We start from the raw sequence: 17,817 nt of genomic DNA on the forward strand, positions 1-17,817 counted from the left end.
GTCTTTCTCCATGGTTGACATTCTTTTAGGGGTCCTGGAAAATAATAATACTTGTACAAGCAGGCTTTAAATTGTTACTTCTAATTTTGCCCAGACACCCATTACTCCTAACGACTATTATTTCATTCGTTCATTTTCCCAGAAGGAGGTATTTGTCTCTAAGCCTATGGAAACTTTTAACCTTGGCCTCAGACCAGTGGCTTTCAGGAGTTAAGTCCCTCTTGCTTTTCCTACACTGTCTCCATTTCATTCCCTTCAGTTAAAAGCATGCTATTTGAACTCTCTTTGACTGTCTGGGATCATATTACTTCCCCACGTGGCAGCTAGATAACCTCCAAATTTGTAATTTGGAGTCTCTGCTTCTTCATCTATAAAAGGGAGGTTCACAAAAAATAATTTGTAAACTGAAAAAGTTAAATGAGCTAAGCTAGAAAAAGTGCCAGTATCCGTGTTTGCTACATGACAGACTTTCCGTGAGTAGCTTAGCATTTCCCCCACAAAACATCATGCTGTAGAGAAACAAACAATAAGTTCAAATCAAATATGGACTAAACTTTTACATTAAAGAGATGGTATGGACAGAATTCAGGGGTGTGCCATGAAAATTTTCTTACCAAACATAACCTACAGTTTCCCAACTTTTTTCCTTACGGACAGATAACCAACACTCTCTGCTAAGCAGATGTTAGTTTGACATGTAACTGATTTGCTCTTTTCTTTGTAGTTGTGGCTATTCTTGTAAGTGGAACAATATGCTCTTTAAAAAGCCATATAAAAGCATCATATATCCTCAGATGGCAGGAGGAAATGAAAATAAAATATTTAAACTTTTATATTAATATTACTAAATGTTTAGAAATCATAGCCTTTCGAGAAGTACTACCCAGAGGTTTCACGGATACTTTGGATTTAAAATTATTTCCCCAGGTGTTCTACATATGGCCGATCACTTGATTCTAGGCCTCTGCATTTCTCTTGTGTAAAGAAACAGTCTTGATTTAAAAGGTCCAAGTCAGCTTTAGCTCTTTCTACACATCCACGTTGTAGAAGCATTTGAGTTTTGTTTCATTTGTTTGTTTTTTAATGTGAAAAAGCCCATTAAGACTAAGGCCAATGTGGTTTATGAAGTGTTAGGTTTTTTTTTTTTTAAGATTTTATTTATTTATTTATTTGACAGAGAGAGAGAGAGATCACAAGTAGGCAGAGAAACAGGCAGAGAGAGGGGGAAGCGGGCTCCCTGCTGAGCAGAGAGCCCAGTGTGGGGCTTGATCCCAGGACGCTGGGATCATGACCTGAGCTGAAGGCAGAGGCTTTAACCCACTGAGCCACCCAGATGCCCCATGAAGTTTTCGTTATTAATGAGACTCATTACTGAAATACTTCATTAAACTTGTATATAGGTTTAACTTACACATAATTTTTCTGTTATAGTTCAAATGCTTATCTCGTTTTACCTTTGTGGTCTTTTATCAGTGACAGTATTAGCTTAGTAACAAAGGTGGGGGAGATTAATGAGATTCAGGGTTTGACTTCAGTTCTATGACAGTATCCTAACAGTTACCAGGACAAAAATCTACTACGTGATAAAGATAGTCCACATTTCTGTTAAAATCAATCTACGAGAAAAGTAAAAATTGCTTGTCCTACTTCCCAAAGCATGTATTATTATGAAAGAGATGAAGAAAAAGATATAAAGCAAAACTGATGGAAAAGATGAAAAGCAAATCCTTTGGAGCTCTGTGTCTTTCAGCAAATTGGTGGCCTACTGCTCGTTAAGTCCGTCTACATCCTGTAATTTAACATTCTGCATTTCTCTATTCCAGGTCTTCCTCCTTCCCTTACTGAATTACATCTGGAAGGCAACAAAATCACCAAAGTTGATGCATCCAGCCTGAAAGGACTGAATAATCTGGCTAAGTAATAATATTCTTTCATGACCTTTTATCAGTAGAATGGCCAGATGTATAAGTGCTTGCATGTTCCGAATTAGAAACACAGTGGGTGGTTGCTGACTGTTTTAGTTGTTGGCCCTAACAAACTCAGACCTCAGCAGGCCCAATTGCTTCTTTAAAAAATAATGAAGGGGCGCTTGGGTGGCTCAGTGGGTTAAGCCTCTGCCTTTGGCTCAGGTCATGATCCCAGTGTCCTTGGATCGAGTCCCACATCGGGCTCTCTGCTCAGTGGGGAGCCTGCTTCCCTCTCTCTCTCTCTGTGCCTACCTCTCTGTGCCTTCCTCTCTTACTACTTGTGATTTCTGTCTGTTAAATAAATAAATAAAAATCTTTATAAAAAATAAAATAAAATAAAATAAAAAACAATGAAATAGCATACTTACCATAACCCTGAAGATTATCTACCATATTGTTTTTAGATTAAGACATATCTTATGTACCTGGTGACTGGAAGTCAGTATGTTCCTTCAATGTGCTCTAACTTAGTTGCATTAAACGGAAGGTCAAGTAAATTATAACAGTGTTCAGAATTTGAAAATGCCTTAAAATGAAAGTTACAAGATCATGGACATACTGGGCATCCCACTCTATGGTATTGGAATAATTATAATGAGATTCTCTCACTTCTGTTCTTTGAAGAGTTTAAAATGTCTCTGGACATCTAATGTAGTCTAACAAAAGAAATTTTTTTTTAACAAAAAATTAACTTTTTTTTCCCCTGATAGATAATCATTTGTTCCTTTTCTGCTTTCTAGTCTAACTTTAACCTTTCTACATTAAAAATCTGGTTAAGTAATAAAAAAAGGGAATGCTTGCAAACTATTTGCTTTATCTTCAAGAAACACTGGGCTCTTGAATGGTATTACAGAATGTTCTTACAAAGGAGCACGGTGTTATGCCAAATTGACTCACTCCTATTTTATCTTAAAAATTTTATGGTAGATAAATAAATATAAAATATATCATTTATCCTTGAGAATTAGCTAAGACCAGATGATGTATAATACATCTTTTCTCATTTCTGTGGCGATTTCCAGTGAGCCAGTGGATGATAAGGGTTAAAGGTGAGCCTGTACCTGTGACTCTAGCTGTCCTTTCTAGGGATACCTGGGTGACTCAGTGGGTTAAAGCCTCTGCCTTTGGCTCAGGTGGTGATCCCAGGGTCCTGGGATCTAGCCCCGCACCGGGCTCTCTGCTTAGCAGGGAGTCTGCTTCCCTTCTTCTCTGCCTGCCCCTCTGCTTACTTGTAATCTCTGTCTGACAAATAAATAAATAAATAAAAATCTAAAAAAAAAAAAAAGAAATCATTTATCTAAAGATACTTGAATTACAGTCTCTAATACAGCAAATATATTTTGAAAGAGTATTAGGCATCACTGACCCTTCTTTGTGATTCGGTCCCTCTAGCTGCAGAACAATGTAGGAAGACAAGTTGCATTGCCTATTTTATAGAATGATCTTTAGGATGGCCAGTAGTAGGTGCAGTAGTAATAGTGGAGATGAACAAAAATCTAATTCCAAATATGGTAAATCATTAATAATATCTGTACCTTTTTAGAAGAAAAATTTATTTTGTAATGAAAGTGGTATGGAGATTTTTAAAAAATTCCATTCATTAAATGGAACAGACTGACTCAAGTGGACAAGCAAACTTTACTGACTCAAATTTATCAAACAAATTTCCTTTTGGAATCAAGCCTTGAAAAATCTGTCTATGAAACCATCACATCCTCGTGTTGTTTATTCTTCACTGATGTTGGAACATGAAAGGTATTTTGGTGTTGAGCATCAAAACTGTGAAAAGAAGGGTAAAGCAGCCACCCCTGATCTTGAAACAGTGTTTCAGGGCAAATATTCCAATTAGTTATTAGAAACAAGTGGAAAGAAAATAGTATATGCCTCTCTCCAAAAATATGAGATGGTTTTCAGGCACACCTCCCTTCTGTTATACATGTATACATCTATGATCATCTCCCTAAGTGGATTTTAATCTTTGATGGAAAGAATAATGGTTTTTGAGCCTTGAGTCCTCTGCCTTCATAAACCTAGGATAACATTGTGAACATGGTAGGTCCTCAAAAACATTTATTGATTGAATATCTAAGTAAACCATGAGAAAAGTGAAGTTTCTTTGAATCAATTATTAGGATTATCATGTTCTGAAACTGAATTAGTTCCAAATTGGAAATGGGACTTGAAGTGTTGTAAGGAACAGAAGACATCTTTCTATAATAGAAAAGAAAAGACCAGAAACTAGAGATAAATGTCTGAGATTGGGGGGGGGGGGGATGTTCTCAGCCAAGAGGTCAAGTCAATAATCCATAACTAAGATAAACCAACTATTTTACTAATAGCCTAAAATCAATATATTATGATCTCAATTATTTCAAACATCAAGCCATGATTAAAATCGAAAGACATTGGTCAGATAAACCAAAATCAAAATCCCAAAAGGACCCAAAGATCAAAACAAGCTGAAGGCAGGCAAAAAGCGTCCTACAGATAGTTCCCAAGCCTATTCCACAACATTTGAATGATCCCAGTAGACTCTGCCTCTTTTTTTTTTTTTAAAGATTTTATTTATTTATTGGACAGAGAGAGATCACAAGTAGGCAGAGAGGCAGGCAGAGAGAGAGATGGGGGAAGCAGTCTCCCTGCTGAGCAGAGAGCCCGATTCGGGGCTCGATCCCAGGACCCTGAGATCACAACGTGAGCCTAAGGCAGCGGCTTAACCCAGGCGCCCCATTTCCTCTTCTTTCTCTTGGAGCTAGATTCTGGCTCTCTTTCATTACCTTGTTGTCTCATCCCTGATATCCCCTCTCTGCCTTCTTGGATTGGCAGCACCCCGGTTTTGACAGAGTCACGCAGCCCCAGAATGCCAAATACATTAACCTTATCTCCGAGTCGACCTCTGCCTTTTGAATCCCATTTACTAGGAAGATACCTCACAGCTGCAGAACTTTGACCTTTCATGCATTTAATTAAAAAAATGCAACCCAAAACTTTGAGTGGCATTGTATAAGAAATGTCAGGGGCCAAGAAAGAGACAACTTAGGTCAGAGATCAAGGCCAGTAGCCAGGAATGTTGGCACCAGGCAAATTCTGATGTTAACAGGTGGTCATTGATAAAATCCAAACAAAAGCAAGATGCTAATTCTGTTAACCTTCCTGGCAGGTGTGTTTATGGATTCATTAGATCCTTCTACCTTTTATTTCCAATGAATAAATTTATATAATAAATATACAGTTATTTGATTTCCACAGTGACCAAAATGATAATAGTAGTCCTTTTCGTTTTCTCTGAAGTGAATTCATTATATTCATTATACAGAGAAATCAATTTGACAGCTCTTCATTGATCATAACAAACTCTGTGTTCATACTGTGTATGCCACAAAACAGTCACTTTTCTCTAGGAGTGACACACAAGTCATTAGTCCCTTGAGTTTTTTTTAAGAGGGAGACAACAGGAACATTTACTAGAGGATGCCTGTCAGAAGGGTTTCAAAGAGAGTGACTCCAAGCTGGGAATTTGAGAACACATGGGCTCTCTCCGAGCTCGGGAAGGTTGCAAAAAACATTCTAGGCAAAGAGAACACTAAGGCTGAAAACAAAGAATGTCCTTTCCCATTGACTGGGTAAATCACCCAGCGCCTGTGAGGAAGGCAGCGGCGTGCAGTGTGCGCATTCATTTCTGCTTTCCTTTGCAGGTTGGGGCTGAGTTTTAACAGCATTTCTGCCGTGGACAATGGCACGCTAGCCAACACTCCTCATCTGAGGGAGCTTCACCTGGACAATAACAAGCTGATCAAAGTACCTGGTGGACTGGCGGAGCATAAGTACATCCAGGTAATGCAGTACTGCTAAATAGTGTGAGGGGTGTCTAGGGGGCAAACCCTCCCTACTGGGATGATGGGGGGCAGGAAGGGAAGCTCTGCTTACAAATCTTTTTGCAGGAAGTTGTTTTTAATGTTTCCACATAAATGTTCATTCTGGTTTCATGAAAAACACAAGTTTATTTTTTTAAAAGATTTTATTTATTATTTATTTGTCAGAGACATAGAGCACAAGTCGGGGGAGAAGCAGGTAGAGGGAGAAGCAGGCTCCCTGCTGAGCAAGGAGCCTAGTGCAGGGCTCCATCCAAGACCCTGGGATCATGACCTGGGCTGAAGACAGAGGCTTTAACCCACTGAGCCACCAAGGCATCCTGAAAAACATAGGTCTAAAGTATTATTTATTTAAATAAGACTGTTACCTTAAACTAGTTATAGTGCTGACTTCCAAAATATAATATTTTTAATGAAGCAGGCAAGATAGTTTGAAGTCATAGATCACTGTAACAGAAACATACTGATTGAAAAAGATGGTATAATCTGTGAACCATAGATACGGAATAAAATAGCAGTTATAACATTTAGCTTCAACAGATGTCACGTAGGTTAAAGGGAATATTTAGCTGGCAGTGTGACTGAGTTAACTTTATATAGGTTATTGAGTTATAGTACATTCATAAGAATAAGAAGATATCCAGGGGTCCACTATGGTAACAGAGCTTTCTAGTCTGTAAATCTATAAATGTATGGCATATCATTAGTTTAAATAATAATAATATTTTCACACATAATAGCATAAGACTTCCATTGTTACTTTGAGGAACTAGAACAAATACATTATTCAATTTTTTTATTTAAAAAATTAATAAGGGGGTTATTCATAAATTTTATGTATTTGCTTGTTTTATATAATTTTTCAGTTTCTTTAAAGGTCATATTTAAATTGTCTCTTTCAGAAATTTACATAGGTACTTAGTTCAGTCATGACGATTCAGAAATTATATGTTGGAGTGCCTGCGTGGCACTGTCAGTTGGGTGTTAGACTCTTGGTTTTGGCTTGGGTCATGATCTCACTCACCATTGTGAGATCGAGCCCCACATGCAATCTGTGCTCAGCGTGGAGTCTGCTTAAGATTCTCTCACTCTCCCTCTGCCCCATTCCACTGTGCTTGCATTCTCTCTCTCTCTCTCTCTCAAATAAATAAATAAATTTTGTAAAAAAACCAAATTATACCTTGACATTGATGTTCTATTATAAATAAATAATTTTTATAAAGTTGCCATTTTGGTAATGTTTCTACTTCTTTGGTTGGTGTTCAAGATAGGTTTATCCCTTCCTTGCTGTCAGTTATGTCAATATGTTACTGACCTCTCTTCTTTTTTAATTCATTTGTGACAAAAATTCCAAATGAGATTAATGCATCATGATTTACATAAGGATTCTGTTGGTGGTGGGCATTTTCGGGGGGGGGGCAGTTGTTTTGTTTTCATTTTTATATCCTAAAATAATCAGTTTTACCTTCTTAATTGCTGTTTTTCAAATGTTAGTCTGGTTGTATTACTGAGTTCATAAAATAAGTTTAATGAGTTAATTTAGAACATTTATAGGATAGGCTAGGCTCAGATGGGTTAGAATGAATGGAAAATAAAATATCAATGTAATGGTAATTATTTCATAGAGACTTTGTTTAAATGCACAGATTTATATATACTAAATACATGTATTGTGTTTCTTATTGTGGGTCACAGAGAAAAAAATTATAAAACATGGTATTGCTATTTTGAAATCTTTGTTGAATATCAGCAAATCTCATGAGGATTCACACAGGGCCTCACTCTTGGTTCTTCTTTTCTAATTGTCTATCCATGCATCCATTTCACCTCCCTTCTGTTTTTTTTTTTTTTTTTAAAGATTTTATTTATTTATTTGACAGACAGAGATCACACGTAGGCAGAGAGTCAGACAGAGAGAGAGAGTAGGAAGCAGGCTCTCCACTGTGCAGAGAGCCCGATGCGGGGCTCAATCCCAGGACCCTGAGACCATGACCTAAGCCAAAGGCAGAGGCTTTAACCCACTGAGCCACCCAGGCGCCCCCACCTCCCTTCTTATAGGCTTCTAAGGATTTCACCTACTTTATTGTCTTCTGTGTATATATATATAATTCAATTATTTTTAGCAAAATTATATTGTTCTTCAACCATCTCTAAAATCCAGTTCTTTTTTTATTTCATTTTATTTTATTTATTTGAGAGAAAGAAAGAGTGAGTATGAGCACGGGATGGGCAGAGGGAGAAGCAGGCTCCCCTTTGAGCAGGGAACCTGATGTTGGACTTGACCCCAGCCCTGAGATCCTTGCCTGAGCTGAAGGCAGACATTTAAGGGACTGAGCCTCCCAGGCACTCCCACCACAATCCAGTTCTAACACTTCTATTACCCCTCAAATATTCCTCTTACTTTTTCTAATCAATTTTCAATCTCATCTTCTGCCACAGGTAGACACTCAAACTCTTACATTTCAGCATGATGTTAACTACAGATATTTGTAGATGCTCTTAATCAAGTTGAGAAAGTTCTCTTTTATTCTTAAGCTTATTGAAAATTTTTATCATGGATGTGTATTCAAATGCTTTTTGTGTGTCTGTTTAGATTATCATGGGGTTTTGCCTTTTATTCTTTTAATATAGTATATTAAGTTTATTTCCAGCTAAATGAGTTTTACATCCTTGAATAAATCATGCTCCATCTTGGTCACGGTGTATAGAATTTTTTTTTAATGTTATGAGATACAGTTTCTGGATATTTTGTTAAAGGTTTTTGTATATGCTTATATGAAATATCTGATTGTAGGCTGTATGTGTAAGTGTGTGATGATTTGTCTGTTTTTTTTTCTTTTTTTTTTAAGATTTTATTTATTTTATTTGACAGACAGAGATCACAAGTAGTCAGAGAGGCAGGCAGAGAGAGAGGGCGGGGAAGCAGGCTCCCAGCTGAGCAGAGAGCCCGATGCAGGGCTCGATCCCAGGACCCTGGGATCATGACCTGAGCCGAAGGCAGAGGCTTTAACCCACTGAGCCACCCAGGCGCCCCTTGTCTGGCTTTAATATTAGAAAATACTGACTTCATAAAATGAATTGGGAATAGAGTTTTCTTTTTTACACAGACTGATACTTGCTTTATGTCTTGATATTTTTTTCTCTCACCTTCAGTATTAGTCATAAACTCTAACCAAATGTGTTTCCTCTTTCTTGCTAATTATTCTAGTAATTAGAGAATGGCAAATGAAAAGAAATTTTCAGTTTGAGAATTATTAAAAAACAATATTTGGACGTATTGTTTGGCTTAATATCCCTCGCTTCTGTTTTTATGTGATATCTATTCTCCTTCCAAACTCTTTCTTAGACAAGACCCTTTTCCACTGCATATAAGTGAGTGTTCTGGTTGATGCAAAAATATTTTAAGTTAATTATTATGAGGGAACACCTCATAGGTTTTACAATGTACTTTAGAAATTTTCTCTTTCTATATTTTCGCTTTGGTTGTATAAGTCACTTCTTGCTCTTCAAAATTCACATGTACGTGATAGAAGTAAAAACTCATTTCTAAAGTCCTTTTCATAAGTCTGATACTTAATTTCCCCAAGGAAAATCTATGAACATGTTACCATTATCTTAAACATAATCATAAAATACATTTCGGAAAAAATCCTACTGATCAGTAGAATTATATTCATAAGGTAGAATTTGTAACACATAGTGCATTTTCATTTAAACTTTCTAGGTCTGTTCATCCCAAATGCTGATACTCAGTGTTTCTTAGGGTTTGTGATTATTTTGACTCTAACGCTGCCTGTACACTTTTTCTTCACTGTATATTACTTCCTCATTTTGTATAATTTTGTTAAAATGTGCATCACTTTATCTTTGCCCCCAAAATGCAATATTCCATGGAGACACAACTTGTCAAATAGCATGAATTTACTCATGCATTCATTCAACATATAATACTGAACACCTACTCAGTTCTAGTAGACACTGAAGATACAGTCATAAACCAAACAGAACAAGTTTCTTTCCTCATGGAGCTTTTATTCTAGAGGAGGATACAGACAAAACACACAAATATATAATAAACTATATAGTGATAATTACTATGAAGAGTTAAAGAAGTGAATTAAGGCAGAAGAGTGCAGCCCAGGATAGTCAGGAATGACGTCTTTGGTAAGAAAAAGTTACATGAATCACATGAGGGAGCAAGCCACGGAGACATCCTGGAGAAGGTCAGTTCACATGGAGGAAACAACGTGTGCCAACCAAAAGAAGGACTGTGATTTTCCTATTAGAGGAAAAACAAGTAGGGCAGAGTGGTTAGATTGAATAGCAAGGGGAAATGAGGTCAGAGCAGAAGGATGTCAGATCCTGTTAAGTTTGTGAGCCAGTGTGAGAACTTTGGACTTTATTAGGCATGAGACAAGAAGGCACTGGAGTGTTAAGGGGAAGAATATATAACTTGGCTTACTTTTTTGAAATAATTGCTCTATGAACTAAAAAAGGAAGATTGATTTTAGGGCATAAGAGGAAGCAGGAACGATGACTTCAAACATCCAGGAGGAGATAATGGCAGTTTTGGACAATGTTGTAGGAGTCGATACGGGGAGAGGACTGGGTCACATGTACGTTTTGAAGATTAAACTAGCAGCATTTGTTGATGGTTGGGTGGAGAGTGTAAGAGAAAGGAAAGGTCAAGGATAAAGAATAAAGAATAAAGGGAAAAGAATAAAGTATTTACATGAATGGCCCCATCTACTTAGAGGAAAATAATCATTCTCCATTATTTCATTTTGCAGGTTGTCTACCTTCATAACAACAATATCTCTGCAGTTGGGTCTAATGACTTCTGCCCACCTGGATACAACACCAAAAAGGCCTCTTATTCAGGTGTAAGCCTTTTCAGCAACCCAGTCCAATACTGGGAGATCCAGCCATCCACCTTCCGATGTGTCTATGTGCGTTCTGCCATCCAGCTTGGAAATTATAAATAATTCCCAAGAAAGCCCTCATTTTTATAACCTGGCAGAAATTCCATTAATATCATTGCTCAAAAAAGAAAAAAAAAGAAAGCTAGATACTGGAAACTTAACTGCAATGTGGATCTTTTTCCCACATGATTTATAATACATAAAGCTGAATATGCAGTTGAAATAATTGCCTACAATAAAAAATATTTTGCCTGCCATTTTCAGAATTCTTTTTGAAGCTTTCTGTTGATGTTAACTGAGCTATTGCAGATACTCTTATTCCCTTAAACATAAAATTTGGAGTAAATATATATATGTCGATAATTTAGTAAAGCTTTTCGTATTTAATTCTTAGAAGGATTCAAATAAAAAAGTGTCCATCTTCGGTAGCTCATAGGGTGTTAGACCCTTTGACATATAGTCAAACTTCAAGTTCTGTCTAGCTCTGTGTTAATCCCCGTTATCATTGGTAAAGCCTCATTTGAATATGTAAATTCAATAAGGCTATGTAAAATTTTTGCTTATGTCATCATTTTGAAAAAAATAAATTTACAAATACATTCAAAATTACCATTGTATAAAAGTGTAATTGTAAATCTTCCCTAAACCCCATTTTCTGAAGAGAGCAGACATTGTGTTCTAGACAAATATAGCACATCTCTTCAAGTTCTCAGATATTTCTTTTACTCCTGTTTTTTGACATTCATGTATTATAACTTACATTATCTATGATCAGTGCCAAGCTGATAAAGCCCAAAGCTGATTTTTTTCTCGATTGGTCTAGAAAGGAAAGCTGGTATTTTCAGGTATTAAAATACTTAAATCAGTCTTAAAATATCTTGTGTATAATCAGGCTGCTCACCTGAATATTTCTATAATTACTAGATGTATTAGAATTATTTACTGCACTTAGTTAAACCTTCAAATTTAGAACTTTTTTCTTCAGGATTTATAAAGACTTATCAAAGCAGACCATTAAGTAGGCCTGGGGAATAGGCTGATTTACAAAAAATAGAGATTTACCAAAAACTACATTGATGCTACCAACGTCTAATCAACAAACATGTGAGGATAGTTTGTTCTGTCTACAACGTTGGTTGTTTTATGGTTGCAAATATGATGACCAAATCCAAGATGGTTTTTTAAAGAAGATTGTATTTATTTACTTGAGAGAAAGGACATGCACACACAAATGCACACGTGGAGGGTGAGGTTTAGACAGGGAGGGAGAGGGACAAGCAGACTTCTCACTGAGCATGGAGCCTGATGTGGGACTCCATCCCATGAGCTGAGATCATGATCTGAGCTGAAAATCAAGAGTCAGACTCTCAACCGACTGAGCCACCCAGGCAGCCCCAAATCCAAACTGGTTTAAACCAAAAAGGAAAACCCAAAGAATCTTACTATTAGAAGAGCCTTTAGGTACAGTTTGATCAGAATTCCAGCCAAGTTTCTCTGCAGTTCTTTGCCTTCCTTCATTACATTTTCAAGCGGCCCTTCCTTGAGGTTGAACTATGACTCTCCCTCGTTATTTCTCTCTCAGAACACAAAAGTATATCAACACAAAATTTCCAGGAGAAGTCATGAGATTCTCTCTAATTATTACATAGCTACTTCATAGCCCTATAGAGTAAATGAGTAAAGGCTATTATTATTCCCATTTTGTAGAAAAGTAGACTGAGGTTAGGAGAAATTAAGTAACTTTCCCATAGTCAAATACCTGGTAAATACATGGCAACCAAACTTTCTCTTTTAATCTTTGTGAAAGTCAGGATCTGGCAGAAAACAGAATTTACCTCTGAAAGGTCAAATGGAGATAGTTAATGAAGGGACTATTCTAGAGCATGTGCAGAGTCTACTGCACCAAACAAGGGATGACGAGGCGCCAAGAGACAGCAATGGCAGAAAGCCATTGTCACACCATTGCCACCCAAATGGCTATGAGGGTAGGGAAAGAATTGAGTTTCTGGAGCCGCGTGAGAGGACAACCTTGGAGGATTTCTGTGCCCGGAGAACTATGTTTCAAGAAGGACGCCACATCTGCCAGAGGTTGGGTACTGAAGCAAGGTATGTCCCCTTCTCTCCTTCTACATTGGACCCTCCCACTGATGAAGCCTATAGAGAAGACAACCATCAAAAAAGCTAGAGAAAGGAAGGTTCTTCTTGGGGCAGGACAGAGGTGGAAGAAAAAAGGATCTGGTCAGGACACTTGAAGAATGACTAATAAACCCAGCACCATAACTATATCTGTAGGATTATTAAACAAATGTCACTAGCCACAGATAAACATGACGTCCATATCTTATGTCATCCCGGGCACTTTTTCTGAAACCCAATTATTTTAGGCTTTTCTGCATTGATCAGAGGTATTAACAAATAAAACAATATTTGATAAAACTTGGTCAAAGAGTTAACTGAATCTGGTTTTCCATTAGGAAACATGGGGCTATTTTTATAATGTTTTGAGTGTAGCAGAATTTGCTTATTTAAAGAAATGGGTAGTGTTAAAAATCAAATGGTAAACAGAAAACTTACACTGTCAATATTAATGGGTATCTATGTATTTTACACAAATTTGGCAGAAAATAAAAATAATATTTGAATAATCATGAGAATCAGAGCATAGAGCTCTGAGCTCTTGTAGTCAAAGTCATATTCTCCTTTATGACAATTACAACCTAAAATATACAGGGCTTTGTATGAACTATTTAATCACATGTTGGACTTCCATGAAGTTATCATGAGTGATAGTTATTCACCGCCTGGCACTGGACAATAAATAGACAGGAGAGGCTATTTCTTGATTCAGCATCTCATTCATTCACTTATTCATTCATTCATTCAATAAACTAGCACTTGATATATTGTAAATATGACTCAAGACCTGGTAGAGAGATAACAACAGCAACAGATATTTATTTCTGGAGCTTATTCAGTGAATACAAAGCTTCTGTGCCAGGCTCTTCCTGGTACGTATCTGCCGATCACAAAAATACCATGAGAATGTACTGTTGCTATTTCACAGGTGATGAAATTCAGACATGGTACATGCAGAGTCAGAGTTATAACTTTGATGTGTGCTGATCGAGTTAGGGTCAGCCTTTCCTTCCGCCATAGTTTACAACTATGCAACTGTACAACTCAAAGCATGTCAAGGCCAAAGGTGGTAGTCTGAAAAACTGAGAAGGGAGTCTCTTCATGGCTCTCAGTGGTTCCTCTGCATTGTGGTAATAAGTCATTGTCCTGAGATGGAGGTGACATAAACATAATTTCTGTCATTTATTCAATACAATGTCTTAACTATACATACAGTGTCTCACTTAATACTTATGATGGCCCTGTGGACTATGTATGGTTATTTAATATCTTTTACAGATGAGCAAATGAAGCTTCAGAGAAGTCAAGTAGCTCTCCCATGGACACACAGCTTGTAAATAAGAAAGGTGAACTTTCCATTCTTTTTCGTGTGTTGCCTGCAACTCTTTAGAAAGAATGCATTTTTGTCCAACAGTGAAGAATCACTGAACCTCCATAGCATCTCTCATCTTTGCCATATGGTGTAGGGCCATAAAATAATGAGTCATCCTACCACTGTGACTTGTTACACTTCAAAAAGAATAAATTTATCCATAAAAAAAAAAATGAAGCTATAACACTGTTAAACTTTTAAAAATGTCCTGTATCAGCACTGTCTAATATGGTATATATCCAGGTAGGAGTACTAGAAATGTGATGGAACTGAAGAACTAAATTTTAGTTAAGTTTAATGAATTTAAAGTTAATAGCCATATGTCACTAATGACATCGTATTAGAGTGGCATTCTAAACATTTCCAATGAGTTTTAATTTTTTAAAAAGATTTTATTTACTTGATAGAGAGAGAGACAGAGGGTGAGAGAGTGAGCACATGAGTTAGGGGGGAGGGGCAGATGGAGAGGGAGAAGCAAGCTTCCCACTGAGCAGGGAGCCCTACAAGGGACTTGATCCCAGGACCTCAAGATCATGGCTGGAGCCACCCAGGCGCACCTCCCAATGAGTTTAAATATGATTTTCCTGGTGTGGAGTGTATTTCTATTTATACAAAATTTATTTACTAGGCCCGTGTCTAACTAAGGATATAAGAATGAATAATAATATATATAATAATATATAATAAGAAGAAGAATGACTTAAGGTGGTCATATTTTAACAAAGACACAATCATTACAAATAATGGAAATGCAGAGGGATGAATTTTATTATTAGAATTAAAGGCAGGCTTCATTTTACTGTGCTTTACTTCCTTGTACTTTGCAGATGTTGTATTTTCTAAAAATGGAAGGTTTGAGACAACCCTGCACTGAACCAGTGTATCGACCACCATTTTCCAGCAACATTTCGCTCGCTTTGTGTTTCTGTCACATTTTGGTAATTCCTCTACTATTTCAAGCTTTTTTCATTATTATTGTATTTGTTACGGGGATCTGTTATCAGTGATTATGACTCATGGGAAGCTCAGATGATGGTTAACATTTTTAAGCAATGAAGCATTTTAAATTAAGATACATACATTTTGGGGGCACCTGGGTGGCTCAATGGGTTAAGCCTCTGCCTTCGGCTCAGGTCATGATTTCAGGGTCCTAGAATTGAGCCTCTCATTGGGCTCTCTGCTCAGCAGGGAGACTGCTTACTCCTCCCTTTCTTTCTCTCTGCCTACCTCTCTACCTACCTGTGATCCCTCTCTCTCTGTCAAATAAATAAATAAAATCTTTTAAAAAAAACATACATTTTTTCAGACTCAGTGTTATTGAACACTTACTAGTCTATGGTATATTGTACATATAACTTTCATATGCAGTAGGGAACTAAAATTCATTTAACTCACTTTTTTGGGATATTGGCTTGATTGCGGTGGTCTAGAACTGAGACCACAATATTTTCAAAGTATGCTTCTATATACAAGTTACATGAGTGGCTCATAGGAGGGGTAGCAGCTCTGTCAAGGGTAGCAGAATGAGCACAGAGGATCATGAAAGACTTCACTGAGGAAGTAATTTTTGAGGCAGGTTTGGATGAATGTGTAAGAGTTCAACAGGAACATTTGGAAGAAAGAACTAAAGGCAAGAAAGTAGGAAGTACAAAGACCCAGAAGTGTGTCTAGGCACATCTTCTCTGATAGGCTGACACAAAAGGAGGGCTTTGTCAACTTCTTTGCTTCTTCTGAAACACACAGCAGTCTATGGTGACCTTTGATATCCACAGGACTAGAGAGGATATCAGAGGAAGTCACTCTTTTCCCTTTGTCCATAGTCTTGCTGGCCCACAAAATGTCGATCCCCCAGAATGGTCAATAGGAGGGAGGAAATGGTTTTATTTTTCTTCTCTCTTACACTTCCCAAGGGATCCCACTCTCATGACTCCAGTGAAAAGGTAGTTTCCCTTGGTGTTCAAGGTACACGGTTTCACTAGATATTTTCTTCAGAGCTGGACCTTGAATGCGACCCTCTCTTCCCTAGTCCTCCCTCCTGCATACTGTAGCTGGTAGTTAACCCGCTGCCTAACTTACAACCTGGGGAGGGAGGGGTCAGGATAAGGGACAGAGGAGACCATTTGGACTTTGATCTGCAAAACGGATCTTCCAACTCACCTTTGTCAGCCCTGTAGCTGCTTCTAATTTTGTCAGGACTCACAGGGGCATGAGGCCTGACCCTCCAGCATCCCTCTCTCAAGTAGCAATGCGACTTCTTTCTTACATATGTTTCCTTTGAAATATAGATATGGTTCATTTCCTTGACTTCAAAAGTTGCTATTTGCACAACTGAGCAATGTTATTTAATCTTCCAGTGGCTTATTTCCTTACCTGCAAAATGGGAATAATATTAGTCCTTACCTTACAGGTTGGTGTGTGAACAAAGGGGGTTACTATAGTGTGTAACTCTTAGACCAGAGCACATGAAAAGGGTTCACAGACATTGGCTGCCAGGTCACATAGTTTGGGCTACCATCATCTCAAGAGCAATTAGTTCTCAGGTCTAAGATGGGGTCTGAAATTATGCATTTCAAACAAAGTCCCAGGAAGACGCTGCTTCTTGGTCCATACTTTGAGGAACAAAATAACAGAGTTGTCTCATCTCCTGTGGGAACATGGCTGACTCTTGTCTCCCCACACTGGCTGGCTCGGGTGAGAAACCCCCACAGTGTTAGTTTCCTAGGGCTGCTGTAACACACGACCTCAAATGGAGTGGCTTGAAATGTCATAAATTTATCCTCTCATAACTCTGGAGTCTAGAAGTTCAAATTCAAGGTGTTGGCAGGGCCATGCTCCCTCCGAAGCCTCTAGGGGAAAACCCTTCCTTGCTTCTCCTAGCTTCAGAGTAGGTCCAGATAGATGTTCCTAGGTTTGTGGCAGTAACAGGCAAATCTCTGCCACCATCTCCACAAAGACTTCTTTTCCTGTGTGTATGTGTCTCCTCTCTTCTTGCAAGGACACCCATGATATTGGATTAGTCCCCAGCCTGGTTCAGTATGACCTCATCTTAACTTGATCTCCAAAGACTCTATTTCCAAATAAGGTCACTCATATTCACAGAACATATGTTGGGGGAAGGGATGCAATTCAACCATTAACACTCACCTTCTTTTTATCTTTATAAAAATATTTACTTGTTATCTTATTTTTGTTATCAGTTGTATTCGATTGTGTACAGATTACATAAGAGGTTGGAAAGTGTAAATTTGCCTCTGATCCTCCGTGGTTGGGTAAGCACCCTTTGTGCATTCTTACTAGTTTTAAGTCATCTTACTATATTCAAACCACCCAGTTTTCCAGAATACAGTATTTATGTTCTTTTTAATGCATTCTTCTTCAATGACCTTGATCTGGCAATGAGCATTACCGTGTCATTCTCATCACATAAATCAGGCGTACATGGGAGTCTCTGCTTTCCTTCTTGTTCATTCATTTTACTGAATCATCATCATCTCCCTTTTTCATTTTTCCCTCCCTCTTACCCATAATACTATTCCAGGAACCCCTTC

General features: G+C 37.7%; 1 protein-coding gene and 1 long non-coding RNA gene across 3 annotated transcripts in view; both read left to right on the plus strand.

Annotated features, from left to right (window-relative positions):
* Nucleotides 1-11,018, plus strand: part of DCN (decorin) — a 42,037-nt gene extending 31,019 nt beyond the window's left edge. For both annotated transcript variants that reach the window (XM_082741014.1, XM_082741015.1), the window contains exons 6-8: nucleotides 1,824-1,917; nucleotides 5,663-5,801; nucleotides 10,630-11,018. In XM_082741014.1, coding sequence (XP_082597140.1) covers nucleotides 1,824-1,917; nucleotides 5,663-5,801; nucleotides 10,630-10,824 — 428 coding nt within the window. In that variant the 3' untranslated portion in view covers nucleotides 10,825-11,018. The remainder of the gene's footprint in view (nucleotides 1-1,823; nucleotides 1,918-5,662; nucleotides 5,802-10,629) is intronic.
* A 3,154-nt stretch (nucleotides 11,019-14,172) lies between these two features.
* Nucleotides 14,173-15,560, plus strand: LOC309869620. The gene is made up of 2 exons (XR_014314293.1): nucleotides 14,173-14,243; nucleotides 15,097-15,560. It is a non-coding gene; the product is annotated as an uncharacterized lncRNA (long non-coding RNA).
* The last annotated feature ends 2,257 nt before the right edge of the window (nucleotides 15,561-17,817 follow it).

The sequence above is a fragment of the Mustela nivalis genome (assembly GCF_964662115.1).
Source record: "Mustela nivalis genome assembly, chromosome: 7".
Classification (NCBI taxonomy): Eukaryota; Metazoa; Chordata; class Mammalia; order Carnivora; family Mustelidae; genus Mustela; species Mustela nivalis.